General features: G+C 46.5%; 5 protein-coding genes across 5 annotated transcripts; 2 read left to right on the top strand and 3 right to left on the bottom strand.

Moving 5' to 3' along the window:
• Positions 1-4320: 4320 nt before the first annotated feature.
• CCR75_004839 (uncharacterized protein) lies at positions 4321-5691 on the top strand (the record flags this gene model as incomplete). Its single annotated transcript, XM_067962925.1, has 1 exon — positions 4321-5691. The coding sequence occupies one exon, from the start codon at positions 4321-4323 to the stop codon at positions 5689-5691; it is 1371 nt and encodes a 456-aa protein (XP_067816347.1).
• A 111-nt stretch (positions 5692-5802) lies between these two features.
• Positions 5803-6534, bottom strand: CCR75_004838 (uncharacterized protein; the record flags this gene model as incomplete). Its single annotated transcript, XM_067962924.1, has 1 exon — positions 5803-6534. The coding sequence occupies one exon, from the start codon at positions 6532-6534 to the stop codon at positions 5803-5805; it is 732 nt and encodes a 243-aa protein (XP_067816346.1).
• Positions 6535-7227: 693 nt separating this feature from the next.
• CCR75_004837 (uncharacterized protein) lies at positions 7228-8841 on the bottom strand (the record flags this gene model as incomplete). Its single annotated transcript, XM_067962923.1, has 3 exons — positions 8366-8841; positions 8163-8204; positions 7228-8030 (listed from the first exon to the last, which is right to left on the bottom strand). Exons 1-3 carry the CDS (start codon positions 8832-8834, stop codon positions 7228-7230), a joined length of 1314 nt encoding a protein of 437 aa, XP_067816339.1. The 5' UTR covers positions 8835-8841.
• Positions 8842-9289: 448 nt separating this feature from the next.
• Positions 9290-9595, bottom strand: CCR75_004836 (uncharacterized protein; the record flags this gene model as incomplete). Its single annotated transcript, XM_067962922.1, has 1 exon — positions 9290-9595. One exon carries the CDS (start codon positions 9593-9595, stop codon positions 9290-9292), a length of 306 nt encoding a protein of 101 aa, XP_067816338.1.
• CCR75_004835 (uncharacterized protein) lies at positions 9405-15955 on the top strand (the record flags this gene model as incomplete). Its single annotated transcript, XM_067962921.1, has 4 exons — positions 9405-9426; positions 9748-9796; positions 9885-9988; positions 10069-15955. The coding sequence occupies exons 3-4, from the start codon at positions 9897-9899 to the stop codon at positions 15953-15955; spliced, it is 5979 nt and encodes a 1992-aa protein (XP_067816341.1). The 5' UTR covers positions 9405-9426; positions 9748-9796; positions 9885-9896.
• Between the last annotated feature and the right edge of the window lie 2389 nt (positions 15956-18344).

Raw genomic sequence — 18344 nt, 5'->3', positions numbered from 1 at the left:
CATTAACGCAAATCGATTGCAAAAGCTCTGGCGTCACAGACCACGCGAAATGTTTGGCTTCGTCAGGATTGAACAATTCATCAAGCTTTGCTTGATTCCTTCAACGGAACGCTGAAAATCAGCGTCCCATGACCACAATATATTTTTCTTCAACAAAAACGATTTTCTGTCATTTCGGCATAATTGCGGAAGTACTTATGTAAGTACGCCGCTAAGCCGAGGAATATTCAAAGTCTCTTTACGTCTACTGGCACAGACAAGTCGGTGATCGCCTTGATTTTCTACGAATCATGACGTACACCGTGTTTACCCACGATGCATCCAAGGAGTGGTATTTCGCTTGCAGCATATATACTTCTTGGGATTTGCATACAGCTCATGCTTACGCATAAGTGTAAGAACCTTTCAGGACGATGTGCTTCAACTTCCGACTTTCCGTTCATGGCTCTGCTATGAACAAAGACGTCATCAAAATGACTCGGTGCAAAATCTTGCACCGATCTCAACAGATTGGTTACGCATCTGTTAAACGTTGCAAAAATATTACTGAGCCCCTATGGCACAAATAGCCATTCCAATAGCATTCAGCTTGGGGGGGGGAGCTTACAGGATATCCATTCACGCATAAGTATATGATAGAATCCATACATCAGTTCCATTGACGAAAGATTGTGTTCTTTAACATACTATCAATGATTACGTCTTTTCGTGGTATCGGCATCTGAGGCGGTACAGTTGCAGCGTTCGATTTATTGTACGCATGCACAACCCGCCACCCTCCTGATGCCTCTTTCGTAAGCAGAAGGTGAGCGAGCTATGAGGGGAGGATGGCTTCCTCACATGGCCTTCAGCTAAGCGATCGGCAAAGAAATTGTAGATCGCTTACACGTGTTCACGAGGCAATGGCCACGACTCCATGACACAGTATTTCGAACCTGGAATCAGGTCGATTTTGTGTCAAGTGCCTTGATCCTAGGCAACTCGCATGGATCGGATTCAGGGAATACATCCTTGAATTCAATTAAATTATTATTTAAAGGGTTTGCCTTTAGAAACTCCCAAGATTGGGACGTAATACATTCAATCCGAGTATTCTAATCGAGGACACTTTCGTCTATCGATGAGCTACTGAGAACCCGTTCGTTCTCAGAATATAGTTTTGCCGACCAAAGATCGGCCACGTAGTTGTCATCTGCGACCAGCACACAGATTTGCTTGACTTTGCAACTACGCAGATCACGCAAGAACCGTTTCGGGTCTAGCGTTGGCGATTGAGTTATCTTCGAAGTGAACTTCGAAGGCGCTAATAGATCAAGCAATAAGCGCCTATATGATCCATTTTTACTGAGACATCTAATGTCTCAATTTTCTCTTTGGAACTTATTTCCAAAGGTACATGGAAAACCTTTGACCACAGGTTTCTAAGGACCTGCCTCCACAGATTCTTGAGGAAGTTTTATTTGAGGAGTATCCTCCCCAACTACCTTTAGCTGTGCTTGCGCTACCGCAGCGAGATTTTCTACGATCGACTCTTCAGTCGATCTAGGACTTTTGTGCTTTTTCTTATCGACACGAGTTTCTGATTTTCTTGGATGTTTCTTTTGAAGCAATCATCCTTGTTTCGATCCACTCAACTTATTCAAATGGTCGAGCTTTAACGCTGCATGTGCTTGTGCACAGCTTTCGAAATCTTACTTCACAGTGTCATGGGTCGTCACGCTGAGGTCTTGTTCAGTCGTAATAACGTGAGCCACAAGTAAGGCCATCGTACTCGCTCGTAAGACATCCACACGCTTGCGGACGCTCGGATACATTCATCAGATGACCATCTGATGAACAAAAGGCAGGCATCGTCGCGGCTTGGTGCTGCCAGTTTATGCATGGCTCGTACTTTCTGGGTCACGGTAATTCTAGAATGACATCAAATTTGTCATCCAAATCCAGAAGTTAAAATCATCATTGTGTTTTTTACCCTTTAAAGCATCCTCCGAGAACACAAGAAAACGGAGATCGAGAACCTATGGTACTCTCGTATGTGGAGAGCGAGAAAACTTGCTCTTCAAACGATTGCTAAAATGCAATCTTTGCTAAATTGCGAGCCACTATGCCTTTGAGTGTAGTGCCCCACGCCCAATGCCTCTAACTGAGCTTAACGATCGACCTATCATCATATGACACGATTGTGCGGTGCGCAAGTAGGCGCCATAAATATTTTTTTAGCAGTATAATAGAAGATCGTTAAGTTGGAACTCATTATAATAAATCGAGTATTATTCTTTTCCTATTCTAAAGCCTTAAAATTTCCTATTGCCTGAGACTATTTAGCTACTTAAAACCTTCCTCTGCACGTCGTTTACGTGGAGTAGTCGAGGCATGTCACCTTCACTGTAACTAGTACAGGTTGACTAGTATACTAAAAAGGTGCCCCGTTACATCTGGTAGCAAGCTTTCTCCATTATTTCGAAAGTAAATTTAAATTTATCAAACAATCTGGTTTGTATTATCTAGAAAAAAGTTAGAGAGAAAGCCCACGCACATTCCATCAAGCATGGACATGTTGGATGAAGAAGGAGGGAGATTTTTATGTCCCTTTAGAAGGCTGTCACGCAACGCGTGGAAGGTTCACTCATTTGAGTGAAATTAAATGGAAAGCGATCGAACGCATAAGTTCGGTCGTGCCGTTGAGGCCATGCAGATGAACAACATGCAGCCATTGCCGAGTTCATACAGCATGAACTCGACAGGAGTCAATAATCAGTAGCCCTGCTTCTCCAGCAAGGCTCTCAACACGCAGAAGTGTTGATGAAACAGGGTGCTCAACAGTTGGAACTGTTGAGACAGCAGCATTTCCTTGCTACAAGCGGCTCGACACTTCCGCTTCGAACCGAAGGCTTTACAATTAGAAATTTTAAGTTTAAGGCGGTCAAAGGCGACTTCCTTTTAAGATGGTTCGTCGAATTAGACGATGCCATTGAGGCTCGCCGCATCAATGATGATGCGACGAAAGCAAAATTTGGCATGTTGAACTTAGAGCATACACGAAACCTGATAAGTTGTATCGTGAGTCATCCAATAGATGTTTGTAAAGGTCTTGTAGACGTTCCTTTGAAGACTCACCTGTTCCGGCTTGAACTAGATACGCTAGAGCAAGCGATCTCTGTAGCGGAAAAGGAGGACTTCAGCCTTAAATACGCTTTCGTCCTCTCTAGAGCTTATCGTAAAGGGATATCGCGCTCAACGAACTTGAGCCTATGATCATCTAGCGACTGAATGGAATGAAGTTGACGCCTCACAATCGACTAGGTATATTAGCAGCAATTTATTTGTCACTAAAATTTTCTAGGTGATACGATAAACCTCATCACCTGGGGCAGTTACACACTATGTTTGTGTGTGAGGAGCAACTTTCGTCGGAAGGCATGCAAATTCTTTTGACGTTGATCAGTAGGGCGCTCGGCACCTACTGACCCTACCGTTCTTTTTCGATCCGCCCCGTCGTCGCGATCTCGCAACAGCGTTGGATCCGCGTCCTTCAAAGTTCCTAGCGGGTGGCAAGATTATCTTAAACATAAATCAACCAATCCTTATAACTAATGTCTTAGTCAACTTTACCAAATTTGGTAATGTTGGAACTATTAAGTCAAAATTAATAAAAGATAAAATTTTGTACTTTTTTTTATTTTCTCTCATAGGTAATAATATTAAATTTTCCTCATGTATGAATAACATTGATACCGTATTCAATAATAAATGGGATTTTAATACTCTTACTATTTTAATCTCGAAAAGGACGGTACAAAGGCCGAATTGTCGGCTAAACAACTTTTTTAGTACTTAAGAATTGTTTACACGTGCTTTTTTCGCTTTGTGCAACAACACCGATAATCTTATTTGATATTTTATCTTTTATGAGGGTAAATGTGTGTTTTTCGGCATTGCTTAGAAACGTGTCAGATTTCCCAAAATTTGGTCCTTTTTCCGAGTACTAAAAAGAAGCTTACGCAATTGCACCGTGCGAGCAATTTACTCGATAGCTGAGCTACCAAACACAGTATTGCTGATGTAGCTGATACTGTTAAATCTCGCAGACCACATCATCTTTCGCACAAAATGACGTCACAACAGGAGTTGCACGATTGGTTATTACCCATAGTCATTAATTTGATTGGGTTAGAAGCCAAATCGGTGGCGATACAGTCGCGCATGACTCGGTTTTCGTATGGTAGACTCCCTCCGCCACACCTTTCAAAACAGTCCTTCAAACGCCGCACCACGTGTACCCACCTACCTACCTATTAGAACTGGTTTTCGTATCCAATCATGGTAGACGGTCTGCAATCCAAGCGCAAGATTACGTGGCAGGAAGTGCGACAGCACTCGACGCACGCAAATGCTTGGATCGTGATCCACCACAAGGTTTATGACATCAGCAAGTGGGATTCGCACCCGGGGGGCATGGTGATGCTCTCGCAGGCGGGCGAGGATGCCACGGACATCTTTGCAGTGTACCACCCAACAAGTTCGTGGAAGCTGCTGGATCAGTTTTACATCGGTGATGTCGACGAAAGCACCGAACCAAGGCCTGTGGACCTAACTGACGAGCAAAAAGCCAAAAAAGCCAAGACTGAGGAATTTATCACTGCTTATCGCCGCCTCCGCATGAAAGTGAAAGGAATGGGCTTTTATGATGCAAGCCTCGCTTATTACACGTGGAAAATGCTCAGCACTTTAAGCATCTGGATGGCCTCAGTCGCGATCTGTTGGCACTTTGATAGTTGGCCAATGTACGTGCTTGCGGCCTGCGTCATGGGTTTGTTCTGGCAGCAGTCGGGCTGGCTCGCCCATGACGTGCTACACCATCAAGTGTGGGATAACCACACGATTGGAAACGTCGTGGGTGTTGTCATTGGCGATATCTGGATGGGCTTCAGCGTGCAGTGGTGGAAAAACAAACACAATTTCCACCACGCGGTGCCCAACTTGGTTGGCAATGCCAATACCAAGTACCTTGGAGACCCCGACATTGACACCATGCCCCTCTTAGCATGGAGCAAGCACATGGCTTCCCGCGCCTACGATTCCAGCTGGGGGCCATTCTTTGTGCGCCACCAGGCTGTCATGTACTTCCCACTGCTCCTCTTTGCACGATTTAGCTGGCTCTTGCAGAGTTACTACTACGTGTTTCGAGGCTTTGCATTTAGCAAGTACGACCGCGTGGACCACCCGAATGGCGAGAAATTTGGCCTGATTGTGCACTACTTGTGGAATGTGCTGCTTCCAGTGGTTACGGGCATGTCGCTGGCTCAAGGACTAGCTTTCTTTATGATCGCTCAGATGTCGTGTGGCGCCTTCCTCGCCTCCGTCTTTAGTGTCGGTCACAATGGCATGTCCGTGTACGAACGAAATGACAAGCCTGACTTTTGGACGCTGCAGGTCACTACGACGCGCAACATCACGCCGGGCATTTTCATTAATTGGTTCTGTGGCGGTCTGAATTACCAGATTGAGCACCACCTCTTCCCTTTGATGCCACGACATAACTTGCAAAAAGTCAACCCGCTCGTCAAGTCGCTCTGTCGTGAATTCGGCTTGCAATACCACGAGACAGGATTTTGCCGCGGTCTCGTTGAGGTCGTTGATGAGTTGGCGAATATCAGCCAGGAGTTCTTACTCGAGTTTCCTGCCATATAAAATGGGAGGGTACGTAAAGGGTTACCTTCCGTCTAAAGACCGGACCAGTTCAATACCTTAAAATTCAATGTTATTTTTAACCAACAAAGTAGGTTATGATTGGTCGGTTCACTACAAATATCGCAATTGTGGACGCGGTGGCGGTGGAACCGGTTGCTTCTTGGCTGCCTCTCCGACAGCAAATGTCAGCTGCAACATGAACATTTTGCCGTCCTTGTCCCAATTGCTGAAAAATTTGCCTTCACTCTTGTCAATGTCATCGTTAGGAATTTTGAACGCTACTGTTTCGTACGGTTCGCACGCAAAGAGCAAATACTGCCAATACTTGTCCGGCGCCTCGACCTTTTGTTCAAAGGCCGACATGAATCGATGCCGCGGCTGAAGCTTATCCGCTACTTCCGGGTACGCAATTTGAAACAGCAGAATCCGAGCCCCCGAGTCGGGATCTCGCTGCTTCGTCACCTTGTAGCCCGGTAATCCGATCTTAAGAGCCCTCGGCCTGGCAGCCGCCGCAGCTGCAGCCGCCTGCGCGGCTTGTAGATTGGCAGTGGCTACTGAATTAGCTGCATCTGCTGCCTCTTTAGCCGCGCGCCGGGCTAAGTTCGTCTGGTGGCGCTTGCCTTGAGTATGCGCAAGGTAGTTGCCCTCATCGTTGTGTAGCGTTAGACAGAGTTTGCACTCGTAGGTGCCCAAGTGGTTTTTCATAAAGTACGGGTCTTTCGACAGGTCCACCAATTCTAGCGCCAGCTTGCGCATCCGCTCACGGCGGTCGACATTGCTCTGCGAATCCGACGCTACGCCGCCCGAGCCAGGCTTGGAGCCAACGCGATTTTGAAAATCCATGCTATCGAGGAATGAGCTATGTTACTTTTAAAAACTATTTAAGAAAATTGTAGCATTGCTAAATAAATTCATAAAACTTTTGCTGCAAGAGACGATTACTTCGCGCCCTGTATGCCAATTGCTGTGACTGTTGTACATGCGCACCTTTGACAGCTCAGTTCTAAACCACATCACTACCAGCTTACCAGTAGCAAACTTCTAGAAATTTATAATCAGTCGCATAAGCTTTGAATGAAGTCTTGGACAAATTTGACGCTGCTAAGAATTATCGATGATTGTGCAGCCATCTATGATTCCATTGTCAATGAAAAGCGATAAGAATCATTTATGGCATCCGCCGAAGGCTCTATAAGGTTTTGAAGAGAAATATTAATTCATATAGGTCCCGCCATATATAAGTTGTCAAAAATCTTTAAGGTACTTGGCTACTTATGTATATGTTCTGTACCCACGCTCCACTGGCCAGTGCGACTAGGCTCCATTCGTATCTGATAGAAATTGGTGAAAGTCTTTTATGCTGTAAATGGCAGTAAATTCAGATTATTTGATTGCTCTTCAACACCGCGCGCACTTGATAAGCAAAGTTTAACAGGATTTTCAATCATTCTGATCGGGCGCAAGCAGCTTTTGATGTTGACACGACGGCTAGCTCAGTCAATAGGCAAATTGGTAGCATATCGAAAGTAAATACTTTTAATCACTTCCCCGAGCATTTTCTTCAGCATAATGAAGCACATTCTGCATGCTTTTCGCAAAATATTTCGTGTCTGCATGGTAGTTCCGGCGGGCGATCAGGCTCATTTCAGCACGATCTCCAGGCGACGTCACTCGTATCAATCGATGAACCGCTTCACATACGTCCGAACCTTGAAAGAAACCAACCAATCCTTTTGCGTTCTTTAAACCATGCAATCCACTGTACTTGCCGCCAAGCACTACCATCGGGTGTTTCTCGCGTCTCACGGATATTAACACACCCGTCTCATTTGCCAAGACCATCTCATTCATCGGAGGTATATCGCTCGTTATGATAATAGCCCCTGCAGCACGAGCTTGATTGTTCGTGTGACCGTAGCCTTCGCCACAACTCGGATTAAGAACGAACGAGGCATCAGCTATCAATTTACTAAAATTCATACGGTCTAGCGTTTCAAGATGCACGTTGACGGGACTCTGACTGTAACGACTCGTCAACTTGTACGAAGCTTGAAACAATTCGTAAAATGTATTCCGGGCGATGTAAACTTCAAGCGGAGGTAGGTTCGGAATGCTAGACCAGCAATCCAAAACGTCCCTCGTCCCTTTCGCAGTGCTAGTCCCTGCAATGTGAAAGAATTTAATATTACTAAAATCCTTTTCAGCGACAACGTGTTCGCCCAAGCGCTTGCGGACGAATACACCCGGATGCAAAGACGTGTGTTTTGTATAAAACACTCTTGCGTTGCGAGGGTTGCCCTCTTGTTTAAACCATTTCGTCACCCGATCGTGGCACACACCTGTCTTGCACAAAATAGCATCAACTCCCCAGTAATGATTCGGTGTGAGCTCCACAATGTCAATGTTTGGCATCATGTAAATTGGCTTGTCTTTTGGCCACCGTGGTGACGCCGTCACGCCATTCCACTCACGACCGAAGACGCCCCAGTGATGATCAAGGAAAAGCACGGGGTCTTTGGGCACAAGTCAAAATAATCCACTTCGCGCTGTATATCTCGATCAAAAAGCTTAATCTCTAACATCCATTGTGGCAACAATCGAGACTGGAGATCTGTTCATGCCAGAGTCTCAGGAACACGGGTCCATGTATCTTAGTTTCAAGTTTAAAACGTACATTTAACATAGGCAACTGCGTCCTCGCAATAGGCACTAGTGTGCATGTCGTTTGGCAAGAAAATGTCGACACTCGGACATTGCCGAAGCTTTCGGAGCAAGTCTTTGTCCGTCTCAAGAATCAGATCGTGAAGATTCGTAGCAAATCCTCCTTTTGCCTGATTACCAGGTGAGCCGTACAGCCAGGTAAGCGACACATTCGCATCCGCTGTACAGGCTTCGTGTAGCAAATTCAGGTGCAGCAAGTCATCATCCGGAACAATCTCGTCAGCAGATAAGGAACTGTGGAAGCGGTTGCGCCATTTTAATCCGATTGTTCGGCCCAGACCGAGCGGAGAGCCGAGAAGTGATATTGTTTCAATAATGAGCACAGAGCTCCCTATAACGACAAGCAATATTAAGGGTAGAGCAGTCCTTGACCGAGAGTCGCGTGAAGCCTCTTTTGCATTTGATAGTTTCGGGACTGACATCGAGTCGGACGCGTACTGCTGAAGTTTAAGGAAAATTAAAAGGCTTGTTGAAAACTAATTGCGACGATTATTTGCTCAAATTGCTAAAATTGCTGGAAATCTGCTACTGGGATGCTGGTAGTGATGATGTCTATTACCTAAATGGCGAGGGACTGAGCTGATAAAGGTGCCACTTAACATCATATGTACAACAGTCGCAGCATAATACATGAAGTCGATTATATCGGCCTCAACGACAAGGCTTTTTTTTTGAAATCGACAGTGCATTTTGGATATTCGTCCACGTATCTCCCGGTCCGAGTTTCAGTGGTCGGTACAATCGTCTTAAGACAATCGTTGTAAGCTCTTTTACGAAAATTGCTCTTACATCAAGAAATAGAATCTGGTACCTTGGCAGCATCTTTGTCAGAAAAAAATTCGCTTAAAGAGTTTTAGCCACTCGTCTTGGGTGTTTTTTACTCGGTTTTGTCCAATCGAGTCGCTTCGCGCGGGATTCCCTTCGTCCCGTCGCCCTGAGAGAACGTGAAAGTGCCGCGTGAGCCGTTTGTGATCGCACAAATTCCGACCCCGGGGGTCACAGCTCCATCGATCGGTAAGCCCATCCGCTCTCTTTTTTCTGGGTTGCTCGTCTGTGTGCGCTCCCTCGAAGCTCGTTTTAAAGATCTTTTAAATCGCTCTGGGGGCCATGGTGCACCTTGGCGGGGAATTTGGGCCGGATCTTTCACTCGAATCGTGGTGGGAAGTGCTGCATTCGATGGCATTGTATCTCTGCTATCGATTAAGTCCCATTTTGGGCCTCATTTGATGGATTTTTGGCAATTCCGCACCCGATTCCAACCTCGATTCCGAGATACGCAACCCAGACCATACTGAAACGTTTTAAGCTGACATAAGTACGTTTTTGTGACTATAGCGACGCTCAGATGCAATAGTGGCGCTACTTGAGTGGAAGCACGCAGATTGTAAGGCGCGCTAAGCGTGACAAAGCTGTGATAGGAGTGATGGTCACTAATTGATGTTGTCACTCTATCGATCTTGTGTTGGTTGCAGTTAAAAAACGCGATGGCGTCGGACAGCGGCAGCAATCCCAGCAGTACCGTCGTCCTTAAATCCATTCGTGACAAATTTGTAGAATATAAAGAATCGCTGTTGCGGTATGTGCTGGCAAATTCATTTTCGCCGTTACGAAAGGCAGCGGCTCTAATGAAGGTCATCCAATTAATTGCGTTTGCAGGCAGCTCGTGGACGAGCGAAACGGGTCACGTGATAGTCAAAAAGAAGAGAAACCGGAGCGTGGGACGCAATTCGGCGATAATAGTTTAGCAGAGCAGGAGATGGCACCTCGAAAGGCAGCCGAGAGCGATGAAGGAATAGTAGCAAACGAAGAAACGTGTCTTGGTGCAAAGCAAGTCATGTTGAAAGAGGTCAAGACAGAAGCTTTGCCTCTTGCAGAGGTTCCTGGCGATGAGGGGATTGTCTTGAATAAATTGGAGACTAAGAGTACAATTACAGCCGAGCAGGACACAATTGGCGCGAAAAAGGTCAAGAAAAATAACGTTGGAAGCACAAAGCGAGTTGCGGAGGCAGCACAAATCAAAATTATGGCGAGAACTGAGAAACACGTGGTAGAAAAAAGGGAAGTTGCTTTGGAGGAGGAAGGGTGGGCACAGGGAAGTACGTACCGCGTGATGCGAATGTCGACCCCACCAAACAAGTATTTAATACAGAAACGACGCGATGAAGAAGCCTCTGATCGAAAGGCATTTGATCCGAAACCGCAGCCACTTGTGAGTGCTTCTAAAACCGCGGATTATCTCGCAAGCAATGGAATTGTAGGTACCAAGCGGCCTGCTGCAACGTCCCGAAGCCCTGTGGCTGCAATTAGTTCGGCAAATGCAGAGTTTGAGAAGACGTTGCGTGAATCTGTGATATTAAATCGGCAGATTACAAAGCGCAGCGTAGCATTAACGCGAAAAAGGCAATTGCCACGATTGCCAACACCGATGCGTGGCAAGTCGCAGTGGGATTTTCTATTGGAGGAAATGAAATGGATGGCGGTAGACTTTGCGCAAGAGCGCAATTGGAAACGTGTACTTCAACATCATCTCGCAGTAAATGCAATTGCTGCTCAAAATGCCGACAATATCCGTCTCGAGCAAGAGAGCCGTCAGATAGCACGTGGGATTGCACTGCAGATATCAGCATTTTGGCGGTCAATGGAACGGATTGCTGCAAGATCACGAGTTCGGTTTGAAGCCGCAGGAAGTGAAATTTTAGATCATGGCGAAGACAACGAATTATTGCCCTGTAATAACGTTGAGGATGGTGGCAAGCAAGGCAATGGAAAACGCTTTGATAGCGCAGGTACCGGCGATTGTGCTTTGACACTAAAGTTTTGCACAGCATATTCCTTAAGAAATAACGGGTTGGGTAGTAATCGTGATGTGAAGGGGGAAATTAAACCGGAAGCAGTGGCGTCGGCAAAGTCTCACATGACATACATTGTAAGCGCAGGCAAACGAGCTCGAAGTGCAATGACATCTTCATCAGCAGCAAGTGCCGACGCAAACAAGTCGTCAATATGGTGTCAACGTGAGGCGGCCTTTCGAGATTTGCAAGTGCGTTGTAGCACGTTACAGGCGAATGGAGGCCCTCCTATTATATTAGCTGCCTTTCAGCTGCTGGCATTGCGGTGGATGCTAGATTTATACTCCAGTGGTCTTAATTTTTTTTTAAATGACCAGCTTGGAATGGGCAAAGCAGCAACTTTAGTTGCCTTTCTCAGTTTAATTGAAATTGTGTCATCACAAAAACAGCATGTGCAGCGAAGAGAAGGTGATGTGGTTAGTGCATCACCACCTCAAGATTCGATTGTAGATGAGCCAATAGGTCCACATTTGATAATTGTCTCTGGTGAAGAGCTTCATAAGTGGCGATATTATCTTCGAATTTGGCATCCACATCAACGTATTCAGCTTTATGATGGCGCTGGTTCTACTCATGCTCATAAAACACAGCTGCAGCGCGATTGGAAGATTAAATCTCGACTCTATGCGCACAAGCACGACGACATCTTTCTCATTAACTCCCCTTTCGGTAGCGATGACGATGATGATGGATTCGACGACGAATGCGTTAAACCTATTTACTGTGTGTTGTGTCCCGTTCGTGCGTTTACTGAAGACAAAGAGGCATTCGTAGCGTTTACGAATTGGCAAATGGTCATTGTCGAAAACGAGCATGACGGTCAGTTTAATGACTCAGTGTGTGTGTCAGGGCTCCAACAACTTCGACAACAGCAACGGCGAGTCCTGTGCAATGGACAGTCGATTGAAAACTGGAAAAGTGCCGCACTACGGCTGCAGTATGCTGATTATTTGGTGCAAGGAGCTCCTAGGTTAATGGAAAACAATGCGACTGAAGGTGACAGCCATCGAGTGGCATTGCAGGAATTGCTCGTAGAATGGTCTTCTGTGGCAGAAGTGCTGCAGCAATACGGCAAATCATCGAGTGTACGTGCATCTCTGAGACAGGCAGGCTCGCAAGACGATAGCCCTCAGTATATAAGTGCTTCGCTTCTTGCATTGTCTTGTCTCAGTTTGCGGCGTGTTCGGAGCGAAGTTGAGCCAGAATTAGGCAAGATTGAAGAGATCAGCTTGAGCTGTCAACTTAGTCCATCGCAAAAAACGCAATATCAAAACGTTCTAAGCGGCTTTGCGGCAACCCTCGATACTTCTAGTGGACGCGAAGAGCGCTTAAGTGTTTGGCTACAGTTAATACTCCACCTTCGTGCGATTTGCAATTGTGTCGATATCGTGAATGATATGGATAAGCTAGGGCATGCTGATTTACGGCTACTGACGAGTTGCTCGGCAAAGTTGGAGGTACTGGAGCCACTCGTACGTCGACTGACGCTTCAAGAAGGCAAAAAGGTGGTCATATACTCCCAATTTAATGCCATGCTTCCTATTTTGGAAATGTTTCTCTATCTCTTAGGTATTAGCTACGTACACGTGACAGGAACTATAATTATGCAGCGCCGGGCACTGTGTCACTTTGCCGATCGCCCTGTCATCCGTGTCGCGCTCGTGTCGACCAGGTTGTCGAAAGCTGATGGGAGACGTGCTGTATCCGTGTATGGTGGAGAAGCCATCATTGTCGTAGATGGCGACTGGAACGCGACGTGCGATGCAAAACTTCGCGCAAGCTGGGCCAAAATGGCCGTGGGTGGCGCCGATACTCTTCCAGTCTATCGATTGCACTGCGAAAATACCATTGAAGCGTCGTTACTGCGTGTTGGCGCTTCGCTAACGGAAAAGGTATTTGGTGAAATGAGTCCACAGGAACTTTTTGCTGTACCATCGGAAATGACAATGAGATGGACAATTGAGAAACCCAGTTGGTGGTCTTCAAGTGCCACTAGCGGCGGTGGAAATGGTTGGATGAGCGATGGGACATTGCAAGACCTCGTGCGGGTGGCCGAGCAGGTTGAAAGGGATGTCAAGTATTGCGGCGACGTGAATGAGCTGCAAGCCCCTCTTGATGTGCATACCGTGGATCTCGATGCAGCCGATCATTTACTACTCGCGAATACCGATGAGTTGACGCCCGTGGAATGGTATGCTGTTAATTACGTGCACGGTGTCACTGACAAGAAACTTCAAGAGAGTGGTGATAGATTAGCTCTTGCAACCTACGCTGATGCTGCAAAGGATGACGGATTAGTGTCTTGTGACGAAAGCAACGGAGCCGTTCCATCGGAACAGCGTTCGTTTGACAAGCTGGCGTTGCAGGAAGTGAATCGCCAATGGCAAGAAGGTGACGCAGTCTCAAAGCTCTTTTACAATTTTGATGTCGGCACGGTGGGAGAAGCATCGCTGGAGAAGTTGTTTATGCAGTTGCGAATGGAGGGCATGGAGACGCACTTTGATGTGTATCAACCTCCACAACCACCCACGTCCGAGGCGCGTGCGATTTCGGATAATGGTTTAAGTTCGGACTGCCAGATGACCTTCCGGGTAACTTATCATGTTCCGCCACCGCCGCCTCCACCACTGTTGTCTACCAAATCAAAGCTGGACCATAGTGCAGGGCATCACGAAAATTCGCTACACTGCATCAAGTCCATTAAGAAGCAAAAGACCAATGCACTTAATGCAAGAGCTGGCACGTCTGGAGGGATACTTGGAAGCCCTTTACGATTGTCTGCAGGAGTCAAGCGGAAATTGGAATCGCAATTAAGCGGTCTTAAGACGGGAGCGCAGAAAGAGATGCGTGTTGATCTCGAGGGCATTCCTGTCCCGGACATTTCTGAATTTGCAGATGATGATTTTTGGGGCGATACCAACCTGGATGCGCTAGATTCTGCGGAATGGGATGACCCCGCGCTGCTTGGAGGTCTACTCGGAGGCGGTGTTAGCGGCACCGCGGCATCTTCTTCTATTTTATCGTCAGGTTTAGCAACCAATATGAATCTGTCGTCAACGGGAGGAGCGAGTGGGAGCGCGTCAGGTGGGGGAGCTCACGTGGATGTAGGACACGTGAAAGCAGGCTATCCAAAAAGCTCCAAAAAATCCAAGACAGGAATTGGAAGAGCTCGAAAGAGCAGCATTTCGTCGTCTGACTCAGGGCGTGACGTCTGGAGCGTACACGACGACATTGTCCTTAAGAAACTCTTTGAGCTCTACGGTGCTAATTGGACCCTCATTGCACAGGTTTTCAATTCGTCGAGTGCAGTCTCACGCTTTGTCTGCAAGAAGCGCTCTCCACGACAATGCTACGACCGCTATGGAAATATCGTGTCAAGCAGCCTCACGACGCCAACTTCCTCTGCTTCTAGTGCTCCGTCATCAACTCTAAAAGATGGAAAGGCATCGATAAAAGCACATCGTGCAGCTGCTGCGGCAAGCATGGCCACTGCACAGCTCTCTCCTGCTGTGCTGGATGCGCGCATTGGGTTGCCGCCCGAGGAGCTGCTACTAAAGTTCCCTTCTCGTCACTCGCTGCCGGGATTACCTCCACCATCGATCAAAAGTGCAGCCTTTGCCCACAAACAGTCGCAAGCTCGAAAGGATACGAAGAAACTCAGTGGAGGAATGACGGATTTAAAGTCCATCATTACGTCCTTTGACGCGATAATCCAGTGCATGAAGCACAAGACGTCTCCCCCTCCAATTCCCATCCCAGTAGGCGTCGATGCGGCTTCCACGTCCAGGGCTATACCGGCAAAATCAAGCGACCTTGGAACGAAAGCGTCGCTGACTGCAGCTTCGTTTCTTCCAGCTCCGTCGTCGGCTTCAGTGACTACCAAGCTTCACGAGAACGCGACCCACGCAGTAACAACGGCCTGGCCAAATGTCCTGCCGCACAAGTCGCACACTGACATGGTCTTGCTCTTACCGACGGCAGTACTAGGTCCAGATGAAGTTATTAAACGCAGCAAGGAGGCTGCCGTGGTCGCGGTCCAAGCGGCAGCCGCGGTAGCTTCCGTAGAGTGCGACGGATCGCCGCTTTCCGCAAGTGGCGACGTCATGTTGGGTGCCGGCTCGGGGTTTGATGCGTCCGTGAATGGCTCAATGCCACGACGCTCCCATGCTGCAAGTCTATCGACGGACATTGCGACTGGAGTGGCCTCGACGAGTCGACCACCTTCAGCCTCTGCTGCTGGAGCGACGAATTCAACGCCACGAGTGCATTGGGGTGGGAATCGTGGACAATCGAATGGCGCGTACGCAAATGTTAACACGGAAGCACAGCGCGCTCCCATGCCTGTGACCACGTCGACGTTACTCCACGTGCTCGACCGCATGCCTGAGATTAAGAACAAAATTCAGTCGATTTTGAATCGAACGGACTGCTCCGAGTCACAGAAAGTGGCAATGATTGCGCGTCTACTGAGCAACACGAACGCGATTAGCAACACCAACGCCATTTGCTCGAGTACTGCGTCTGCAGCACCGTCGCCACGCAGCAGCTCGGTATTGTCGGCCCTGGCGGTTGACGCGAGCTTGCTCAACTCGTCGGATATGCTTGTGAACACGGAGACGCCGACGTCGTCCGTGGACGTCACCCCGTCGCGAGCCATGGCCTCACCAGAAGAATTGCAGTCCCCGCCGTCGTGACTCACGTAGTAACAGCGCCGTGTATCTATGTATGCAACAAGCTAGTGGTACAAAACCCACTCTGAAGACAATAATAAATAGAAAGCCAGGTGTCAAATGTTATGCTAAATCATGGGTTCGCGGCGCATGGCTATCTATGCCCATCACATCCAAATTATGTAAAATAATATAAATAGGCGTTGCAAAATTTGTACAAAGTCGATTTTCTACAATTTTTTGAACTGGTATTTGTCGAAATCTCGGTACTGAAGTTAGCAAGGTATTCAACCGGTTCTTAAGTTCAGAAGAAAAAGCAGGAGGCAAGGGCAGATACAAGGACATCTTGACTACGGTGAGTGTTGCACCGTACTTCGTGCGCTACTTCTATTCCTCACACCTTCGGATGTATACTTAGTTGGACGAAAACCTCGCTGAGATTTTAATTTCCATGATGATCCAGCGTTTTTTCTATTCGTTTGAGATTTTGACGCATTAACGGTATTTGTCGAGCGTCTCGAGATACTCGCAGAGATCCAGCTCCACCTACGTGGCTATCAAGAAATCCTTCAAATTTTACAGATGCTACGCCAACTAATAACATCGTGGCTCGCCTCGCTTCTTATGCTGTGGCATTCGCATGAACAGTATAATTTGTTTCGACCATTAAAAAACTTGGCGAAGCGGTAGATCAGGGGCCGACCGCTGAGCAGGTATAGCACGTGCTACAACTCGATTAGCGCATGTGTTGCTGGATAATTAGATCGAATTCAATGCGTGTTAAGGCTATAGAAACATTAATTGCCTAACTGATCGTATTTGGTGCTAGCATCACGTTCCCGCAACGACCAAGTATTTCCGTCGCAATCTTTCTCTTTATTCTCTTTACTTCCTCTTTCCTGTTCAAATCATTGGTCTCAAATAGAAAAAGCTGACCAGCAAATATAGCTGTTATTATCTTTCTGGCCTGGCTGAAAAGCTCATTTAATAACAGAATCGTAATGCTCGATTTAATAAGTTGTGCAAAGAATGATGATGATGATAACAATCGACTCGAAATAAGATTTTCCTCGGTCCGCTTTTAACTTACTAGATTCAAGACATTTTAGAAGCATTTTCTGTGGATGAGAAGAAAGCGACGAAGTCATTTTGTCTCGAAGATAAGGCTGAACACGTCAGCGTCGAGTCAAGAAAATATGCCTACATTTAACGCGATTGAAAAACGAATCGACAAGAAATGATGAAAATTTCATGGTGAAGGTGCATTCATCCTCTGAATGTGCGCGTCGCGTAAGCAAATGGAGCTACAAGGCTTCGGCAAAGCCAATTTAACATAAAGTTAGCCGTGAGTTATGACAGCAGCGCAATTATCTTGCACAATTTTTCAACGTAAGCTAGAACTACAATGTTTTTTTGAACTGAAATGATAGCTAATTTATCTAGGTTTTGGTAACAAGAAATTGTAATTCAGCATTAAATAAAACGGAAATACCCAAATAATTAATAAATAAAATAAAAAAATACCACCTATGCATAAAATACGTACACAAGCTTGGGATGAAGAGATTTGCTACACTTGATCCTAGCCATGAGGCAGAGAAGGTATCATGTAGAGATATGGATTGAAGGCGTTATTATTCATAGACATTTGGCATAAGCATACGACGGAGTTTCAGCATGCTTCAATCTAGTCACGTAATTAATAAACTTTCGAGTAGATAAAGATTCTGTAAGACTGTTCCATTTACGTTTTCTGCTGTTCAGACGACATTCGACACATATCCTGTTCTAGTTATTTTATGATCTTTAATGCTGCAATATGTATAATTCTGAAAGATCCGAAGACAAAGTATTGCCGATTGCGCTTAAAGATGTCCTTCCAAGAGGTGTAACGGGCTAAAGTTGCCCTAATGTCACACAGTCCCCGTTAAGTACGCTTGGTGTACTTAAGGGGATGGTCAACTTCTAAATTAAAGTAATCAGACCCAGCACTCGGGTGTGGTTCACATTTGTGACCAACCCTTGTGTATGTGATGTACATGGGTGCATTCACATTAGGAGGGATGACGGCTAGCGTCATCCGTTACGCGATGTATCTAAAAAGATACGCTCGCAATACAGATTAAGTGTTATCTGTAGAGATGACATTTTAATTGGTAAAATAGGTATTTATATTTAATACGATTACATATTAATTTGTCTGAAAACTACTTCTTCCTTGGTAAGTGCGCATGATGAGCCGGATTACCGCTCCCGTGACGACACTTAACTTAAGTATTTAGTGCGTTGGGTAAGGTCGCTAACGCCCCCACCGCAACTACCTCACTGCACGCAAAAGAAGCTGGCTAAAGCGCTTCCTCGCTATGCTAGGGTGTGTGTCTAAGTAGAGCGTGGCCGCATTACGACGTGCCGG

The sequence above is a fragment of the Bremia lactucae genome, linkage group LG14 (assembly GCF_004359215.1).
Source record: "Bremia lactucae strain SF5 linkage group LG14, whole genome shotgun sequence".
NCBI lineage: Eukaryota > Oomycota > Peronosporomycetes > Peronosporales > Peronosporaceae > Bremia > Bremia lactucae.
The sequence above is the reverse complement of the archived record's forward strand: the minus strand, read 5'-3'. Positions and strand labels throughout refer to the sequence as shown.